Below are 18,945 nucleotides of genomic sequence, written 5' to 3'. Positions count from 1 at the left end.
CAGAATGACCCGAAGATAACACAAGGGTTAAGAGTGTTCCCCAACCAGAACCAGGTGCAGGTGATTTGGGTTCTTCATCCCCTCACAATCTCTGATACATGCAGTACAAGACACTGAGTCTCAAAATATTTGTACAGGTGGACAGGATGTTCTGTAAAACTGGTTACCTTTTCACATCAGGTTTAGAGTTTACAAATTGTAACTTTTACATGAATGTTTACCTATTTGCCTGGGTACAAAAATACAACAAACTATTAAATGTCAGACCATAATTTAAGTCACCTATATGACAGTTGTATGTCCATATACGATGCCCATCATAACGACATTTGCACTTCATTATGTTGTTGGTGTAATCTGATTCTGCAACCTCATAGTTGGGATTGATCACAACCTGTAAGAGAAAAACAGAAAGTACACTAAATGCAATGTTGACAATATGTCAACTGGGTAAATCATAGTACCAGGACCACCAATAATGCTATGTTTACTGCCTTATAGTTTTAGAATTTAGTTAAATTATACATAACTAGTGCACAATACCTGTGATTAGGGCTGTCCCCGACTAAGATTTTCTTTGGTCGACCAAGACTCAGCTAAAACGACTGAAAATCGACTAATCGAAATTTGAAATACTTTTTTTTTCACACCAAAAAAAACTTACAAACATTTTCACGATCTGACTCAATGGCTGCTGGACATTGCAGATTCAGCCACTAATAGCCTACTATTAAAAGACTCGTATCACCAGTACTGTTGTAACCGAATGCCGTTGGTATTTATTATCTCTTACAATGTACTACAAATTAAAAATATTGTTTGTTTAACATGCAAATCATCAGAGCGCGCTTATCACTGCCTGAACTTGCAGCATGCGAACTTACGTAGAAGCTGAGTGGGGAACGGTGCAACAGAGAAAGATGTTGTCTTGCCGGAGAAGATAATGTAATTCGTGTTGGATGTGATTCTTATAATAGGCATATTCATTTTTTAACCCAGCGCGTTAGCATGAGCGAAGTAGGGCTAGGCCAACTTACGTTTTTCTGGTGGTAGGCTACGTCATATTCGACGTTGAACTATGAAAAATAAACCGTTGTTGGCAGAGTTTGCATTCGCCCGGTACTTTGTAAATGTACTTTAATGAAATGCTGCGATACCACAGATTTTCTTTGCCATTTTGACTAATAACACCGACAAAGTAGGCAATGGCAGAGTTTGTAGTTCGGCAGCCAATTGTGCTCGTGCCGTGTGCAAAATACCGAAGCAAAACAAAGCGCAGATTAACAAAAGGGAAAACAGTAACACCTTTTCTTTTAAATTATATATTTTTAGAGTTGCTTTGTTTGTCTTAAATAATGTAATCTACAATTTCTATAGAACATTTCGTTAATTCAGCAATGACGACACAAGCGAGAATCAGATCTCACACTGCCATATGGCAGCTCGACTAAAAAAACTTAGTCGACCAAGAGCATATCGACCAGAAAATCAACTAGTCGACTGACTGGGGACAGCCCTACCTGTGATGCAGTTGGTGATTAAGATGTAAGTGAAACACACAAATACAGTTTACTTGAACTATAGATGGTGCACAGTGCTCGTGATCAAATTGGTGGCACACACACACAGATTCCTGTAGTTATAAATAGGGCACAGTTCTAGCGATGATGTCGGTGACACACTGATTTTTGGAATTGCAGTTCCCGTGATGGAGCTGGTGATGACAGTTCTTTTCATTGATTTTGGTACTTATATTTCTCAGATCACAATTTAAATTCTCTGTCATCTGTAAAGTATTTGTTCAACCTCCACATCATCCATTCCAGTCACTTAAGCAATATCATATAAGCAATTACTCAATATTTTAAATAAATTGCCAATACTGTGGTACATTCATGCAAATTATTATGTAGCCTTTATTTGTTTGCTGTTTCCTACGTTATAAATTATAAATATTAGTTCATAACAGAAGTCATTACATGCACAATGGTTGAGCCAGTTGTCATAATTCTAGGCCTAATTCACCATACAGTGCTTGCATGTACAGTTCTGCCTAAGGGGTGTTTGCCATCTTTACATTAACGTCTGTATTTTTTTCCTTTGTGCTATGCAATGCTGTAAAATTGTCTTTTATTTTCTGTATCGCATTCAAAAAAGACACAATAACTGACCAAATACATTGTTCCTGTTGTATGCCCATTTGTGGATTGCTATATCCATGCCTCAAGAAACCGACCAAGGAGGCAAAAGTGGTAGGAATAGTGCCCATGCCTGTGATGCAGCTGGTGGTTATAATGTCGTAGTTGATTTTGTGTTGAGTTTGTGCACATTTCATGCAAATGAACTGATCTATAGGCTACTGAAAGTATCAATTTTATATTTTTAGCTAGCCAGCATTTCATCCATAAAGGAAACCCTTTGAAAGCAGCTGATTCTGTGCCAGCACTGCTAACCTGGCCATATCAGTTGTAAAAGCCAATTCGCTTCTAAATAACATTTGGCTATAGGATACCCAAAAAACGTATTTGTGAAATTGCCAATTGAAAGGCCTTTCAATTGTCCTGTTTCCATCTATCTCTATTCATATATTTTCGGCTCGCGAGAGCCAGCTTAGTGCAGCTCAGTCAACTCAACATGGCTGTGAGTCGAGAGCGGAGAGAGCTCTGGTGTGTTTCATTTAATTGCGAATGCCTTCGTTAATTGCATTAGCTCATTAACAAAACTAAATTCACTGAAGTTATCATACAGCTTCCTACCTCTGGTGCACATTAGTGTCCAAGTGCTTAGTGAAGCGTATAGTGCGAACTCCACATGGCTGAAAAAGATGAATCGCGAAACTGGCATCAAATTATTAGTGCTGTCAGTTAAACGCGTTATTAACGGCGTTAACGCAAAATTTTTAAATAGTGAAATTAACGTTCTTTTTGGCCTAGCAAACTTGTTTTTTTCACGTGCTGTTGCAAGGACTACTGACGTTAGAAAAACTACAACACCACACCGGATCTAGCTAGACCGGAAACAAAACAACAGGCACGCCGCACACACTTGTTTGGGCTTGCGAGCCGGCTAAAGAGTAGTAGCAGAGAATGTCTAATGTAGGGAGAACTTAGCCTGGCTCTGCCCTCCTACGTACTTCCGCTCATTTTTTATTTAAGTTCTGTACTAGGTCTGGGATTTCAGTGTATTAGCTGGTTTCCAGAAACAATTTTTTTGTAGGTCCAATCAGCGAACAGAGGGAGTGGCTGAGAACGATGACGTTGATGTCGTGCACTAGTTTGAGTTGTAGTTCAGTAATGGCGGCCGAAAAAGATGCGAGCGAAGCTATTCTGCGGTTGTGGCAATGCTGCCGAATATCCAGAAGTTGAAGCCGGAGCAAGAACAATCCTTGCTGAGTTTTGTTGGTGGCCATGATGTTGTGGCCAGCTACGGCAGCTAGCTCCATTACAGTGTTGAAGGAGTTGGCTAAGGCGAACGCTAGCGATTGGTTATGGCAGATCAGAGTGGCTCTGCCAGATCCAATAGTTTTAAACTTCAACAGAGTACCCGCCTTCAAGGAAGTTAAAGCTTGTCAATGGAGCGATCCCAGACCCTCTGTACAAATGAAATGTACGAGGGTCTGGTTAGGACCAGGCTAGGGAGAACTGCCACTCTCGGGTAACTTCCGGGTTCAGAACTGGTTGCAGTTCCATGTCAGGGCGCTAACAAGCGAGTGCAGAATGAATGGAGGTCTATGGAGCTATACCCCTCAAAATCCACTTTTCTCTGGATATAATTTTTTGTTTAGTAATTTGAATTCTGAATTCGAAAGAGGAGGCAAAAAAACACTGCTAGCTGTTCGATTTTTAAAAAGTCGTCTTTCTATTCTAAAAAGCCTTTGAAAATGTCATTGACGTCATACACATGGTACGACCAGAGCAACTGGTTTACGGCAAGCTCTGGTCACTTCCTTTTTTCTCTCAAGGCATCAACAACACAGCTGACAGTTAGGCTGCATGATGGCTGAGCGGTTAGGGAGTCAGGCTATTAATCAGAAGGTTGTTGGTTTGATTCCCGGCCGTGCCAAATGATGTTGTGTCCTTGAGCAAGGCACTTCACCCTACTTGCCTCGGGGAGAATGTCCCTGTACTTACTGTAAGTTGGTCTGGATAAGAGCGTCTGCTAAATGACTAAATGTAAAAACTACAATCAAATCGGAGATTTCTCAACGACAATCAGACGAAAGAGACAAATTTAACTGTTTACCTCCATAGACTCCCATTCAACATGCACTCGCTTGCGATCACCCCCAGTGGAACTCTGGTGGAACTGCAACCAAATTCGGTACAATGGGGCTTAATAGGGAGTGGCAAGGCTCTCCTTAAACAGGCTCTGGTAGTAGGCTAACGTTACGTTTTGAGTGGATAGCGAGCGCGAAATGGATGCCAATAAGATTCTGAATGGAAAGGTTACTTTTAAAAAGTTGCCAAATGGTTCCATTGACAAGACCAAATTGATCTGTGTGTTTTGTCGTTGTGAACTGAGCTATCATCGCAGCACGTCCAGTCTGAAATACCATTTGATGGCAAAGCATAAAGCTGATGCGAATTCTCCGCCCCCTCGTCAAATCAGGCAATGTTGCAATGTTGTTTTCCCCCCAAAAAATACTAACATTTGCACTAACTAAGCAATCCAATCCACTTTTCCATGTTGATAAGAGCATTAAAATTAGAAAAAATAATGGGACGAAAAGAAATCGAGGGACATTTAGAATAGATAAAAATGTGCGATTAATTGCGATTAATCGCGATGAAATATTTTAATCGTTTGACAGCCCTACAAATTATTTTTGGGAAATGTTGAAAGCCAAACAACAACAAACTCTGCTCTCCATTGGATTATAAAAAGGACACCTGCAAAATATGAATTTTGCAGAGTGCCCAGTTCTCGAGATAATCGTGGGAAACTCACTTTCATAAAATGCAAACAGACACACACACATATTCCTGCCAATATTAAAGAGATTTAAATGGAACTAACATGACTGGCCCCCTTACTTTGATGAATAGTCATAGTTCACCCCTTTTAAAATATAAAGCAGAACAGGGCAGTTAACCTGAAAGATGTAGTCTCCTGGATGAACATCTGTGACATCAATCCACTGGCAGTCAATGTCGTGTCTGTAGGTATCCCAGCAGCCAATACTGATGCCCTGTTCACCAAAATTGGCACACGCGTATCTCTTTTCAATACCTGTCAATTACAAAACAGTTAGGCTACAGCCATCATACAGACATCATATAAAATCCTGATATTATGTATGTAAAATGAATCAAATTACAATTAAAATATTACAATAAATCCACTATACATATATATACCTACCTATATTAACAGCTTGGTATTAAGGTATGCGAAAGCTTACAAATGCTTTACAAAAGAGCCGTAAGGCCGGCTATTACCTTCATCACATTGAGTATCCTCTAGACAGAAGCTGGCCTTATGTCCCTCTGCCACCTTGGTGCCGTTGAGAGTGAACAGATCATAGTGTGTGAAGACCTCCATACTATGGTAGTGCCTGATCAGGACAGGGGACACACATCCAAATTGAAATGGATTTGATAAGAAGGTATTAATCCATGACTAGCCTTACATCAAGCACAATTATTATGAGTTACTGATCTGTCCTTTTCCTTCCTGACATGAACTGTCTTTTGGTAGCAATGCAAAGTGTAATATAATTTATGTGGGTTTCAAGAGTGATTTAAATGACAATGGTTTTATGTCTATTGTGAATAAAGTGAATACCAACAGAAGAATATCATCTGAATTTCCATTTGTTTGAGGCTTTTTAGGAACCCTAAACCATCATCTAAATGTTTCTACAATGTATTAATTGTATTATTACGTCTGGATAGAGCAACACACGGGCCTATAGAAAACACCTGTGACACTCATGCCAAATCCAGGAGTGGCGGCCAGCCCTGGGGCGGAAGTCTGACTGGCCGTTGTTGTGGATCTGAGAGGAGAAGCGGAGGAGTCGGCGGTAAGAGGAGGGGGTGGCTGCGGCAGCGCTGGAGGACAGACACTGCTCCTCGTGGGCACACTGCAGCACATACATGGGCCGGTCCTCTAGGTACATGGTGTGTTCTACCACCTGGGCATTCAGAACCAGGTCTGGGGCAGCTGGAGGAAAACAGAACACAAAAATTATATTTACATTTGAATTCAACAGAAACATGGCTTCTCAGACAAGGACAATTTTCTTGTACAAGAAAGTGTTTTTTAATTAGTCTTATTAATCAACGTAAAGAAGATGGTGTTTTTAGTCTATATTATAAATGTAATATTTATATCAGCTACAGGTAATTTTTAAATGGGCAAATATATGTGTAACTGTAAGAGACAAGATGTTATGATTACTCTGAGTGCAGGAGACCCCGGCTGCGTAGCGCCCCCCTCCTCTGGGACAGTGAAGGTGTTTTCCATGGTGGAGACAATGATCAAGAGTCATCTCAGTGCCCGAGCACCTGACCCCACTGACAACCACATCATCTGCTGTCACATCACCAGACCAGTACCACGTCTCCTTTCAGGACACAACACACATTTCAACAAGTATTAGACTCAACACTTGCATTTTTCAAGTTTACATTTTTGGAATTTTACAACAAGCTAGATTGATCCTTAATGCTAAGAACATTACTACTGTATAACTGCCAAATGTGTTCACCCAGCCCTAGCCCAGGCCTGAATAGTTATGATACATTATGATAAAGGAATAACCATTTTCTACGTAAAGAATGTTTACATTGTTTAAAAGTGATGTACAAGGACCTTGATCTGCATTCAAATGCTTTACCACTGAGCTGTACCCTATACCCATATACCAAACGTTTACATTCATACCAAACACCTGTAGCAAATAGGGATGGGGATCGATACCCGGTTCTGTAAGGACCCGGTTCCAAATTTCTCAAAACACGAAGATCAATAAGGTCCGAGCTTATCGATACCGCTATCGAGACTTCTGGTAGGCTAATATAATGTAACTTATGTCTCGAGAGATAAGTCTTATCATTTAAATCAAATCACTGGTGCACAAACATACATCGATTGTCTAAAATTACTCAATTCAATTGAATGGCCTGCCAACCGCCGTTAAACTAAAAGAAGAAGAATTGTATTGGCTCACGCACTTTGCTTAATTTCTCATTTTGTTGCTAGGTACGATGGATAAACGTAGCCTACTAGCGGTCAAAGGCTTGGCGACGTGTAATATATGTTCGAAGATAATTTCTTGTAAGGAGGGGTAACACTACTCCTCAACGTTGTGCATCAGCTAAAGGTAAAATGCATTTGACTCTTCGAGAAGCAACGGTGCCAACTCCAGCTGCCGGACAATCCTCCTCCTCCACCCAAGGTATGCATGGTGACCGCAGTCAGCGCACCCCAACTTCGTATCCATAGTTGACAATAATAATCCTCAATAATAAGAGCCAGGGCTACAGACTGCAGTGCAACTATTTCACTCGCATATATGCCCCTGAAATTTGATGCGTGCGCAAACCGGATTTCTTTTTTTTAAAAAGAGCATAGTCAGTGTGAGTCAAGTTAGCCTCCCCCGCCCCGCTGCTGATCATTCAAAACATAGTCACCGGGAGCATGGCTCTGTGGGCTGCTTAAGCATCTTGTTAAACAATAACAGAGACAGAATAAAATAGGGATGAGATCAGGAAGGTTTGGTCTGGTCATTTAGATATCAGGTGTATTTTGTTGAAACGTGTTAAACTTTTCATAAAGTCTTGAACAATGACGGCTTGTCAATGTCACTTTTTGTCAACCAACCAATCACAGTCATACTAGTTACTCATCCAGGTTGTGGATAGTACATCTGTAGTGGACAATTTTAGTTTTAGCCAGAGCCATGATCCATTGTGCCAATATGTGCTCCTTTTATCCAGCCTCCTCCTGAGAGCAACACATTCCCCTTGTTCTATTTGACATCTGTTTTACTTAAGTTATTGTTATAAATGTTGTTCAGTAATCTTGTTTACATAAAGTGTGGCGTGGGTTGTGTGGGTGCTGCTATATGTTTAACATTTGCCAAATTCATTCATTTAGATGGTGGTTAGCTCAAGCACAGTCTCGAAAATGGTATCGATATCGATAAAAATGAACCATACCCCATCCCTAGTAGCAAATAAGTTATGCTCTTGGGTATAACAATCTATAAAACAATTCAGACACTTTTTGAGTTGCCAATGTTATTAGCCAGTTCTCCACTTTAATTGGCTTCTTGCTGTAACCATCATACCTCCCACCCTGAGATCATGCAACCTGAATTGTTTACTTTTTACTTTTAGTAGATACTGCAGCTGCCCTTTCATAGTACATACATTTGCATGCAGTATACATATAATTGGGACATACTATATGTATAACATCTAACCGCGCCTTGACCTGGCACAGACAAGTTTGTATCAGTCCGTTGTTGTACCAGACTTGCAAACACATTACTGAGATAGCTGTGCCCAAGATGTATGAAGTGAAGCAAGAAGTAAAAACATCTTGGCTCAGCAGAAAGAGTGGCCCTTACATGCGATGGTTGGACATCAAGAGCCACTGAATCTTATGTTACAATTACGGCGCACCACATCAGTGAGGACTGGGTACTGATGAGGACAATGCATGAGAGCCATACTGACGGTCAGTGGCAGCCTTAGCTTGTGTGGCTCCCTGGGCGAACCCACCCCCCAGCGCCCCCCCCCCCCCCTTAATTTGAGTGTAAAATAGTAACATTACGTCAGACTCATACTGTATTATATGTCAAAAATGAAACCCACATTTTTATTTGATAGATTCCCCCGCTCCCCCCTCGGGCTTTCAGTTGGGAGACCTGAGTTAAACTTTCCCCCGCCCCCATCTCATGCTTATGAGTGGGAGACCTTTCCAGCCCAGTCAGTAGTCTGCCTAGTTCACAAACAAGAATCAGGGTGCCCAGTCCATCAAGGTGACAGTATAGGCTATCATTTAGGTGACCTGCAAATTGTCGATAGAGACTGATCGCACGAATGTCACCATTCAGATGGGCGGCTGCCCTTGTCGCCCATAATTAAGTCTGCCCCTACTGGCAGTAACAAATCGCAGAGCTGTTGAAAGGCGCATTAGCGGAATGGGACCTAAAAAGCAAGGACCCCGATATAGTTAAAGACAACGCATCAAACATGACGCATCAAGCAGACACATGCCAATAACATTTGAGTTGTACTACATTATGTTTACAGTTTATTTACATCATATTGACTATTTTAGTTTTATGGATTTTGTTTATAATACTTAATAGGCCTATGTATGCATAGTTTTACTCATGCATTTCAGTTCTTTGTGTTCAGTGACAATAAAAAGTACATGAGCTTATGCACTTTACTTTCATGTTTTCATTATCAGTGTGTGCACTGTTAAAGTACAAGTTGACAACATTTTGTTATGGCAGCTAAAAAATAAGTTTGAAACTAAATGTTGAATTATATTGTTTTAACTAAATTTGTCTTCTTATTTATCATTGTGATGTATTAAGACTACCCAGATCGTACACAATAACTGGTTTTCCAGCTCTGTTTTAAGATTTCCAGTAAACTGTGCAATATCGCATTATATCGCAATATGTATCGTATCGAGATGTAATCGTATCATGATGCGTATCTATAGTGAAGTCCTTGCCAATACCCACCCCTACTATGTATTGTGGCATACTACATAGTATGGGTATTGGGATGCAGCCATAGTCACCTGTGTTGATTCAGATACATTTATACCTTCATTCTGGTCCTTCTGCAAAGTTCTGCTATTGCTAGTTTTGCAGTTTTCTTAATTGCCCTTGTCTGCCCAGTTATTGATCCCTACCTGTGTCACATGCCTATTCTGAAATAAGCCCCCACCTGAATGCTATGCTACTCTGGTCTGTGTCTTTCATCATTACACCCTCTGTGTACTATAGTTACTTGTAATTACAAAGTTATTTAAATGCATCAACATTTGTCAACAAGATCATGAAAACAACGTTTTTGCATTATTCCCTTCTTTTGAGAGGCATGGAATGCCTATTTGACATTTTGACTTCAGTGTTTGAATAGTAGAAAAGAGTGAATAGCATGTATTCAGCTTCAGATTTTTTTTAGATGTAATTAATAAAACTGTTCTTTACCTGAAAAGCATTGCTGGCAAATCCCAGGCCAAGCTGTCTGCAAACGACCATAGCCTCCCTGGTTCCCCAGCTGTCACTGCACACAGTGCCCCACACCAAGGAGTTGTTCCGGTCTGCCAGCACCTCCACGCGTCCTTCAAAGGCGTTGCGTCCGCCACTAAGACGCAGCTGTTTGAAACAAATACAAAACAAATTGGACAACACTAAAGAATGAGCTGGCTACATTTCATTGAAGGGTTTTACTGTTGGCAACAATAAAAGTTGTCAAGTAATACAATGATAAATATAAAAATGACATACATTCAGACAACATCAATGACCTTCAGCCTTTATTTTTTTCAGGGCCACCATAGACCATCTTTGTGCATTCACAATAATATTCAACAGGTAGGTTTGTGAGAATGTAAAAATGTAGTCATTGACAAAATGCCTCAATGGTTTGGTGACCGACTCACTCTATTATGAAAGCCCATGGCAGGAATGTTACACCTCACAGCTGCATCTTCCTCATGGCTGCAGCCCAGTTCATCTCTGTTAAAGAAGCAGTCTGTAAGAGACTTCTCAAACCCAGAGCACTCCACCTCATTCATATGGACTGGGCCCATCCCTGATGATGAGAAACACATAGTAGCAAGCTCAACTAATTAGGTTCATGATGGAGTATTCTTTCATTATGTACAGAATACAAAATACAGTAATAAACATTGAATGGATTAGGATAAGGATTGCTAGTTTGTGTATATGTAGTCTGTAAGGAATTGGTTTGCTACAAGAGAGTTGTACAATTTCCTACTGCTGTGCCATCTGCACACTATGCTCCAAACCCTGGCTGAGGCCATCTTTTTCCCTTGTAAAGTCGAAACAGTCCATAATAATGTTTGTTTGCTACCTTCCTGCTTTGTGTCTCAAAGTTTAATCTGAAATAACATCCAGAGTCTGTGACACATAAATAACTCAATGAAATACATCCACTGCACATTATCACCACATGGAGCCGCTCTAATATTCCTTAAATTTGTAGTATGCTGATAGTAAACACCACGTTACAATGAACTAGAGGTGTGCTTTCGTCGGTTGCAGCTGCGGCTGTTATCTTTTTTTACTATATCACCTGCAAACCTATTGTTTAAGATAGTATCCAACATACAAACATTTGGTGTATGCATACTTATTATGTAGATAGATTAAATACAATACATTTGTTGCTGCTCATTTACATTTCAAAATACTAAGAGTGTAGTGTAGAATGAAAGTGCAAGAGGGAATGGTGATACGCTATATGGCAGCCTCACATAGTTGAAACAGTTGCATCAAAACAAAGAAATTGGGCAATCCTGTGTAGAAATTGTCCTAACCTATGACTTAAATGTCCCCTTTAGTTTTTCCCTTCTAGTAATATTTTAAAGAATTCACTTGATTCATTCATTAATAAAGAACCCCATTTGAAACAAGCTTTTTCCATCTGCATGTGATACAAATGATAGTTTTAGCTTTGAAGTAAAGTTGCACTAGTTCAGCACAGGGGCGTAGCCAGAATAATCTTTTTGGGTAGGCCTAGTAAAATATGGATAGGCATCTTTTCATTTTTTTTTTACGTATTTACTTTGCAATGTGCACCCGGTCCATAATATTTTGGAGATATTTTCGTTTTTGGGTAGGCCTTAGAACAAATTGGGTAGGCCTGTGCCTGCCCAGGCCTACCCGTGGCTACGCCCCTGGTTCAGCATGAATCAAATTGTGTTATCATCAGATGGATGCCTCTGTAGATCACAAGCATCACCAGTTCGATCCCTGTGTCTGGCAAAAGTATTCAATGGCAATAGCTTCAAATGGTTGAACTTACACATCTAGCAAACGAATACCATTACCATTGACAGTAAATCAGACGGCCAGTGAAAGATCCTGACTGAGGCGAACGGCAATACAGTGCTGTCCAACTGAGCTCTTCAGTCCAAAATACTATTTAAACACACCCCATGCAAGAAATCAGAGATGTTAACTAGATGCAGCATGCTCATATCTACTAAAGGCAATGATCCTGGATGTTTTTGGTGTAGTATCGAGTGAAATATTACATTGTAAAGAGACTACTAGTACTCAACCAAATACTGACTGAAGCTAACGGCAATAAATCAAAATACAACTTTTACACACCCCAGGCAAGAAATGCAGGATGGTGACTAGATGCAGCATAGTCATATCTGTAAAACACAATCCTCCTGGATATTATTGGTGTAGTGAGTAAACTAGACTTTCGCTTTGTGGATTAGATAGCCCATCTCCCAGCGGCTAAAGTGATGTTCTACTATAGGTAATCACGAACGGGTTTGTGATGTTGTGACGTCCTGATGTTTCTGAAGGCGGCTAGCTAGTTAGCTACCGTTATCTTTACTTTTAGCCACGAAAACTTTCAATATGCCTAAACCATCAAACTGAACATTCGTGGAGATAGAAGTAACGGAATCGAGACCAAGACAAACATTTTGACACCGAAATTGTCTATGTAGTGCAAAAATAACACTGGTTTTACGGCGGGAAATTAATAATAATAATAAATAATAAACATAGGGCCTATATATATCTCAGATAATAAAGGTTGTGCATTGCCAAAGGCAAGGGAAAGCTAATTTAAGGCTATTTTGCTCATGTTTTGGTTTAATTGCACATTCTCCAATTTTTGCCCTTGCCTTTCAAGGCTGACATTTGCCTTTCTATCAGCAGATGTCACAAGGGTTCCCTTGCACAAGTCTGTCATTCAGACAAAGGTTATATACCCTAAATAAGGTATGTCAGCAAAATATATATAGTTTATATATAGTCTATAATAATGTGCAAAACGTTGACAAAAATGGAAGTGAATTCTATTAAGTGCATTTGCTTCACATGGGCGTTTGTGGGTTGACTGATAAGTGCAATTCTTATGTCATGTCATGTCTTATGTCATATTGCGGGAACAATAATTGTAATTGTAAAATGCATTTTCACACTTGAGCGAAATAAATCATATCACATTACTTTGATAGTTTGCAACTATTTGCTAATGGTAGGCTAAACCATTTAATGATATTTATTTTTGAGCTGTAAGTAGGCCTATCAGGATGGAATACTTGGAATGTTGGGTAGCTGGATTTGAGTTAGATAGACAACATTGAAAGGAACTGCTGAGACCAAAATCCTCAAAAATCCTGAAAGATGCCTTCACGGTTTACCAGCTAAAACAACAAGAAATCCTGTGCACAATGCAATACTGGAGTTTAGCCTATTTATTCTATTTAGTCCGTAGATGTAAAGGGAACAAAACCTAGGCTATATATAAAAGTCGATGTAATCAAGAAGGGAAGTGATGAGTGCAGATAAAGTGAATATAAACTGACACTAGATCTGAGGGAAACACAATGGAGTCCAACCTTGTCCAAGTCTGCCTCCAGAGAGGGCCTCCTTAGCGCTGCCAAATCCAAGCTCCCGACAAACCACAGTGGCAGCCCTGGTGTTCCAGTTGTCATCACAGATGGTGCCCCATGCGCCATTCTTTAGCACCTCTACTCTTCCCTCTCCTATCATGGCTCCTCCTCTCAGACGCACCAGTGGTTGCTGTGGAACCAAGGTTAATGGATAAACACTTAATATGTGTTGGCAAACTTATTACAGAGACATTATTATTGACATATTAAGACATTTACAAAAGGATGTGTTTATGCACTCTGTAAATAGTGTACCATTTTCACTTAGCATTCTTTACCTATTATTTTCCCCACATGGATTTTGGAGTCAGAAAAATGGTGACAAGTGGTGCCGGAGGACCATAATCCTAAAGGTTTCCTGGATGACAAACCTGAATTTTGCAAGGTGGTGATCACCCACTTGATGTCTGGTGATCACCATCAAGGGAGTATATTATATAATGGATGTCTGGTTAACCCATTTCTGTCACATTTGTGTCTGGGTTTATGCTGTAGTGTTTTTTGCTAATGCACCACAGTGTAGACACAGTTCACTAAACAAGGAGGAGACAACGTAAACTTTTCCACCCTCAAAAGTCACTTTTATTAGTGCCCAGTCCAGACTACAGCAAGGTACTCCTACTCCATGGTAGATTGTCATTTTTAAGGGGGCTGAACACTTGACTTTCTCCTTACCAGATACATGTTCCTGTTCCAAACCGCCCACAGACTGGGATTTATTTGACAGAGGCTCATGTTGGGCCAAGACATGAGGGGAGGTCAGATACCTCTTTAAAGCATCAAATGAGTGTAGGTGTGCCAGACCCTTAGGTGTGAAGGACTTCAGACCTCTCCAGACTTCTTTAACACATTCATAGAGGTGGGCACAGGAAACTCCTTGGCAGCTGCTATTTGTGCAAGATTTTCATGGATACCATGGTATCAAAAACATAAACCCTAATCGAGACTTGCAGAAGTTGCATTACTGTAGGTTGATGGTCAAGCCTGGAGTCTCCAAATTATCCAACACCTGTTGGATGTCTTGGAGATGATGAGTGACAGAGGGCGAGTAGATGATGGTCTTGTGACCCTATTAATTTGGAGAGAGTGAGAAGTATTCACTTTGCAATAGGCCTAGAAATTTGATTAATGAAAGAAACTAGCATTAAAGAAGTTCAAATGATACACATCTTTTGATAACATTCAGCTGAACACTGTTAATCCTTATTGGGTGTGCTCACGCCTTCGGCGAGCACAACCATTGTTCTCTCACACATATATTATTATTATTATTTATTTCCCCACCCTTAAGGATCTGTCAATATTTGGACTACATAGACAACGTTGATGTCAAAAGATTTGTCTTGCTAGCCATTGAGTTGCTTGTATTTTTATGTACGTTCCGTTGCATTGTTTAAGTTGAAATTACGTTTTTGTGGCAAAAAGTGCCTTCTGTCAACAAAGGGTACTCAGTGCTAGCCTACGTCACAACATCAGCACACATTAGCAACGACGCACACGTTAGCAACAACGTGATAGAGACGTTCTAGCACGCAAGTTTGAGCTGGAGCTTGGATTGAGTGAAAAATGCCACCCCAAAAAATTCCCAACCATTGGGCTTTGTTGAGAAAGTGATTTTGAGTGGAACTGCAATCTCGGATTTTTGATTTAGGTCGTGAAAGTCTTTGTAATTTGAGCTAGTGCGGGTCGCCCAAGAGGCCTAGTCTTAGGCGGCAGCCATGCTAGAAAGCGTCATAGTAGTATTTTCGTAATTTTATAGTTCGGTCAATTCTACACCAAAAAACAGAAGGATGGCAATGTTATGACGATATGACTATTGTGAAGACTGCCAGGTGGTGAGATTTTAATGTAGGTTGCTGTAAAAACTTTGATTGGTTTGCTACGTGAGAGCCCCGTCAGCCTCCGTTGACGATTGCGGCAGCTGTTGTCGATCTGCGTCTGATGAATATTTTCTTAATTTCGTACCAGGGTCAATTCTACACCAAAAATCATAAGGAGGACAGTGTTTTAAAGATATGGCAATTGCAAAGACAGTCAGCGGGTCAGCATATATTTGTGATTTGTGTAAAACATGGAATTTGAGTGAGACCGCATTTTGTTTTGACGTTAGCCTCAGACAACTTTATGTCAAAAGAAACATTCTAATTTCCGGCGCTTTCAAACAATCAGTGAAGTGTGGCTAGCAACAGCAGCTAGCTTGCCTCTAGCAAACTTCTTTTGAATTAGTCATTTTCTCCTAAATTAATGTCAAACTTATTTACGTTTTGGGGGGAATATTTTCAGTTAGCAGACGGTACTGTTTGAATCGCGATTCCATCTGATATACTGCCAGTGACAACGTTGTTACAGTAGCTTGTTTCAAAGGGGGTTCGCTTGTTTCAAAGGGGGTTTGCTTGTTTCAAAGGGGGTTCTTAATGAATTATACAATATGAGTAGGCTAAATGCTTGAAAATATCACTAGAAGGGAAAAACTTAAGGGGACGGACCCACCTGCAACCGACGCAAGCAAGCACACCCTACAATTTCCCCAGAAATTGTACCCTCTCTAGTTTAGTGCTTTTATTTATATTGTTGTATTGATACTTATTGTTATTATTACTACCAACTTCAGAGAAAAACACGCCGGCAGTTAAAACTTATTTAATGGTCTGTTTATTTCTGTATCTCCATTACTGTAACTCTACTACCTAACCCCTCCCAAAATCTTAGTTTTCTTTACATCAAAGACGGCATAGACCAATCATTAAGCCAAGAGCACGACAAACCACTCTACTGTGCAAGACTAGACGTTCCAGAAGTTCAACATGGCGCTCACCTTATCTCGGTTTATGCAAGCTTCAATGTGCCACTGAGCACTTGCCATATAAACTAACAAGGACAACATCTTTAATCCCCTTTGAGGCTTGGTCTAACTTAATAACAGGTCTATGGGTAAATCAGACCAGAATCAACATTAATTCCATTACCCTTTGGAAGTAAGTTCAACCCAAACGGCATGAACTTAAAGGAATACAAACCTGTGGGCAAACATTTGATCTGATGCATGGCGACCGGCTCCTATTCAGGTTCAGTGTGGTAAAAATGTGGATCTGGCCATGAAGTTCATAATGTCTGTGATGGTAGATCTTATCATTATCATGGTGTTCAAAACGCTTCCTTTCTTTATAGGGATAAGAACTACCGATAAGGCCAAACCAGAAAGTTTTCAACAATGCCTTCTAACATCTGTTCAGACATACCTGTATCCTGTAGGCCTCCATAAAGCCTGTGGTGATGTCATTTGCGAAGTCTCGTCCAGGGACACAGCTCACCACCACAGGCATACCCTTCTCACAGGTTTTGTTGCCCTTCAGCTCCAGCGGATGACCAAGCTTACAGTCTAACAGATGAGCCTCATTGCCTGTGCAATTGACTGAGAAACCCCAGTAGTTCTTTTTTCGACGTTTCGAAAGCATCCTGCAAGGAGAAACATCTGTGTGTGACACCAGTGACAAGTTGTCTTATTTTTTCTTTGACAAGTATGGACCTGAGTCAGATTTGCTACGTTGATTGTGTGTTGTGAAAACACAAGTACAACTTGTTATCTCAATCCCCACCATTTAAAACTCTATCACCAGTAAACATGTATAGGGAAGTTAAGAGAATGGTATACTAAACTTGTAAAGTGTTGTTACACAGCTATTTTATCTGAAACAAGCAGACATGTGGACAAAAAGTGGAAGATTTAATATGTCTTTTAGAATAGGATATATACAAAAACGTATATGTATAAAAAACTATTCACTTTGAACTTTAACTTTTTACTTTCCATTGGCTGCAACAACAATCCTCACCATGAGTTTATGATGATGCAATGATGTATGCATAAGATGAACTGTACTCCTTCACCATTGCCACCTTTGTTGTGTTTTAAAAACACAACTCCCAGGCATGTTTAGGTTTATGTTTACTAAGGAGGTGCGTGAAGCCACTTAAAAGCCTTTAAAGCCTGATTGATGGACTGCCGCAGAGATGGATTTGTTTCTGGCAGGTTCTCCCATCTTTGCAGAGGAACTCTTAAGTTCTGTTTTGTTGTTGGAGGCCGTTGGGCACTCGGTCATCTCCCCGACCTAGTTGTCTTTCATCCAACCGGTGTACATGAGGGAGATTTGAACCTGCAACCTCTTGAGTTGCAGACAAATACTTTACTAATGAGTGATAACTGCCTACTAATCAGGTTGATCAGTTGTATCTGCTTTGTTTAATGCTTAATGCACTTTTAATACAAGTGATGTGAATTCTTGTTTGAAATGAATCCCCTTTTTTGCTTACTTACCTGTAGGCCCTGCTGTTGTAGCCTTTCTCTCCAGGGAAGCCATACATGCCACAGATGACTCGGCTGTTCATTTCACTCCATCCGTTGTCACAGATCTGTCGCCACTTGCCTCCATCCTTCACCTCTATGAAGCCTTCGGTGATGGGAATGCGTTTACGATGGGAGTATGTAGCCCGAATTCTCACATCCTCCACCTGGACATTAAAACTCTGTGGAGGGGCCAGGACTGTTATGAATATTAATACAAACATTGATATATCCTTAGCAGAAGAAATGTATGCATAACCCAATCCAATGTCCAGTGCACTTCTTGTGATAAAAAATAAGATTAATGCAAACATATTTCAGTTTATGGAAATGTGCAGTTTACGGAAATGTGCATGATGACATTTACATTAATTTACCGGACACAATAAAAGTGTCTGGGAAATTAATGTTAATGTGTTCATGGGGATCACCTGATAAGTTAGCCTATAACTGAGACTGCCCTGTTAAGATATGCAACATGCTAGGTTACTTATGAATTTATATATAAGTAATGTAATCCAAATCTTAAGAACTGCATATTGCGCTGGTCATAAATGTATGCTTTTGAGACTATCCCTAAATTGTGCATGATATGCATTTGACATTAACTTTAATAGTCTAATGGAAAGTGCAATTTCTCATAGGCTACAAAAACAGCCTCATTTAATGTAGTAAATTGTAGCATCAATAGTTTTTTATTATTATTGTATGTTATAATCTCCCTTCAGAGCTAAAATTGGCATGAGCTCATTTAGCAGTAGTCGTTGGGGCCCATGTGTCATGTCCCCGGCCCAGGCCAGACCGGGTGTTAGTCCGTTTCTTCCAGGTCCAGTCATCCATTCCGCTTCTTCACTCCCTCCCGGTACTCACCTCACCTGCGGCTCATTCCCTCATCACCACCACAGCTCTTAAACCCCGGATTGTCACCCACTACTCGCCAGTTTGTTGAATCACCGACC

At 40.3% G+C, this 18,945-nt stretch overlaps 1 protein-coding gene across 1 annotated transcript in view; it reads right to left on the bottom strand.

Annotated features, from left to right (window-relative positions):
* Nucleotides 1–18,945, bottom strand: part of LOC136951981 (lysyl oxidase homolog 2A-like) — a 32,576-nt gene that overhangs the window by 2,102 nt on the left and 11,529 nt on the right. Inside the window, exons 4-13 of the mRNA XM_067246656.1 lie at nt 17,960–18,168; nt 16,884–17,100; nt 13,591–13,774; nt 10,639–10,790; nt 10,184–10,351; nt 6,400–6,565; nt 5,922–6,162; nt 5,439–5,554; nt 5,093–5,229; nt 283–394 (exon numbers count right to left, since the gene is read on the bottom strand). Coding sequence (XP_067102757.1) covers nt 283–394; nt 5,093–5,229; nt 5,439–5,554; nt 5,922–6,162; nt 6,400–6,565; nt 10,184–10,351; nt 10,639–10,790; nt 13,591–13,774; nt 16,884–17,100; nt 17,960–18,168 — 1,702 coding nt within the window. The remainder of the gene's footprint in view (nt 1–282; nt 395–5,092; nt 5,230–5,438; nt 5,555–5,921; nt 6,163–6,399; nt 6,566–10,183; nt 10,352–10,638; nt 10,791–13,590; nt 13,775–16,883; nt 17,101–17,959; nt 18,169–18,945) is intronic.

The sequence above is a fragment of the Osmerus mordax genome, chromosome 1 (assembly GCF_038355195.1).
Source record: "Osmerus mordax isolate fOsmMor3 chromosome 1, fOsmMor3.pri, whole genome shotgun sequence".
In the NCBI taxonomy this organism is placed as follows: Eukaryota; Metazoa; Chordata; class Actinopteri; order Osmeriformes; family Osmeridae; genus Osmerus; species Osmerus mordax.
This window is presented reverse-complemented; position numbering and strand designations above follow the sequence as displayed.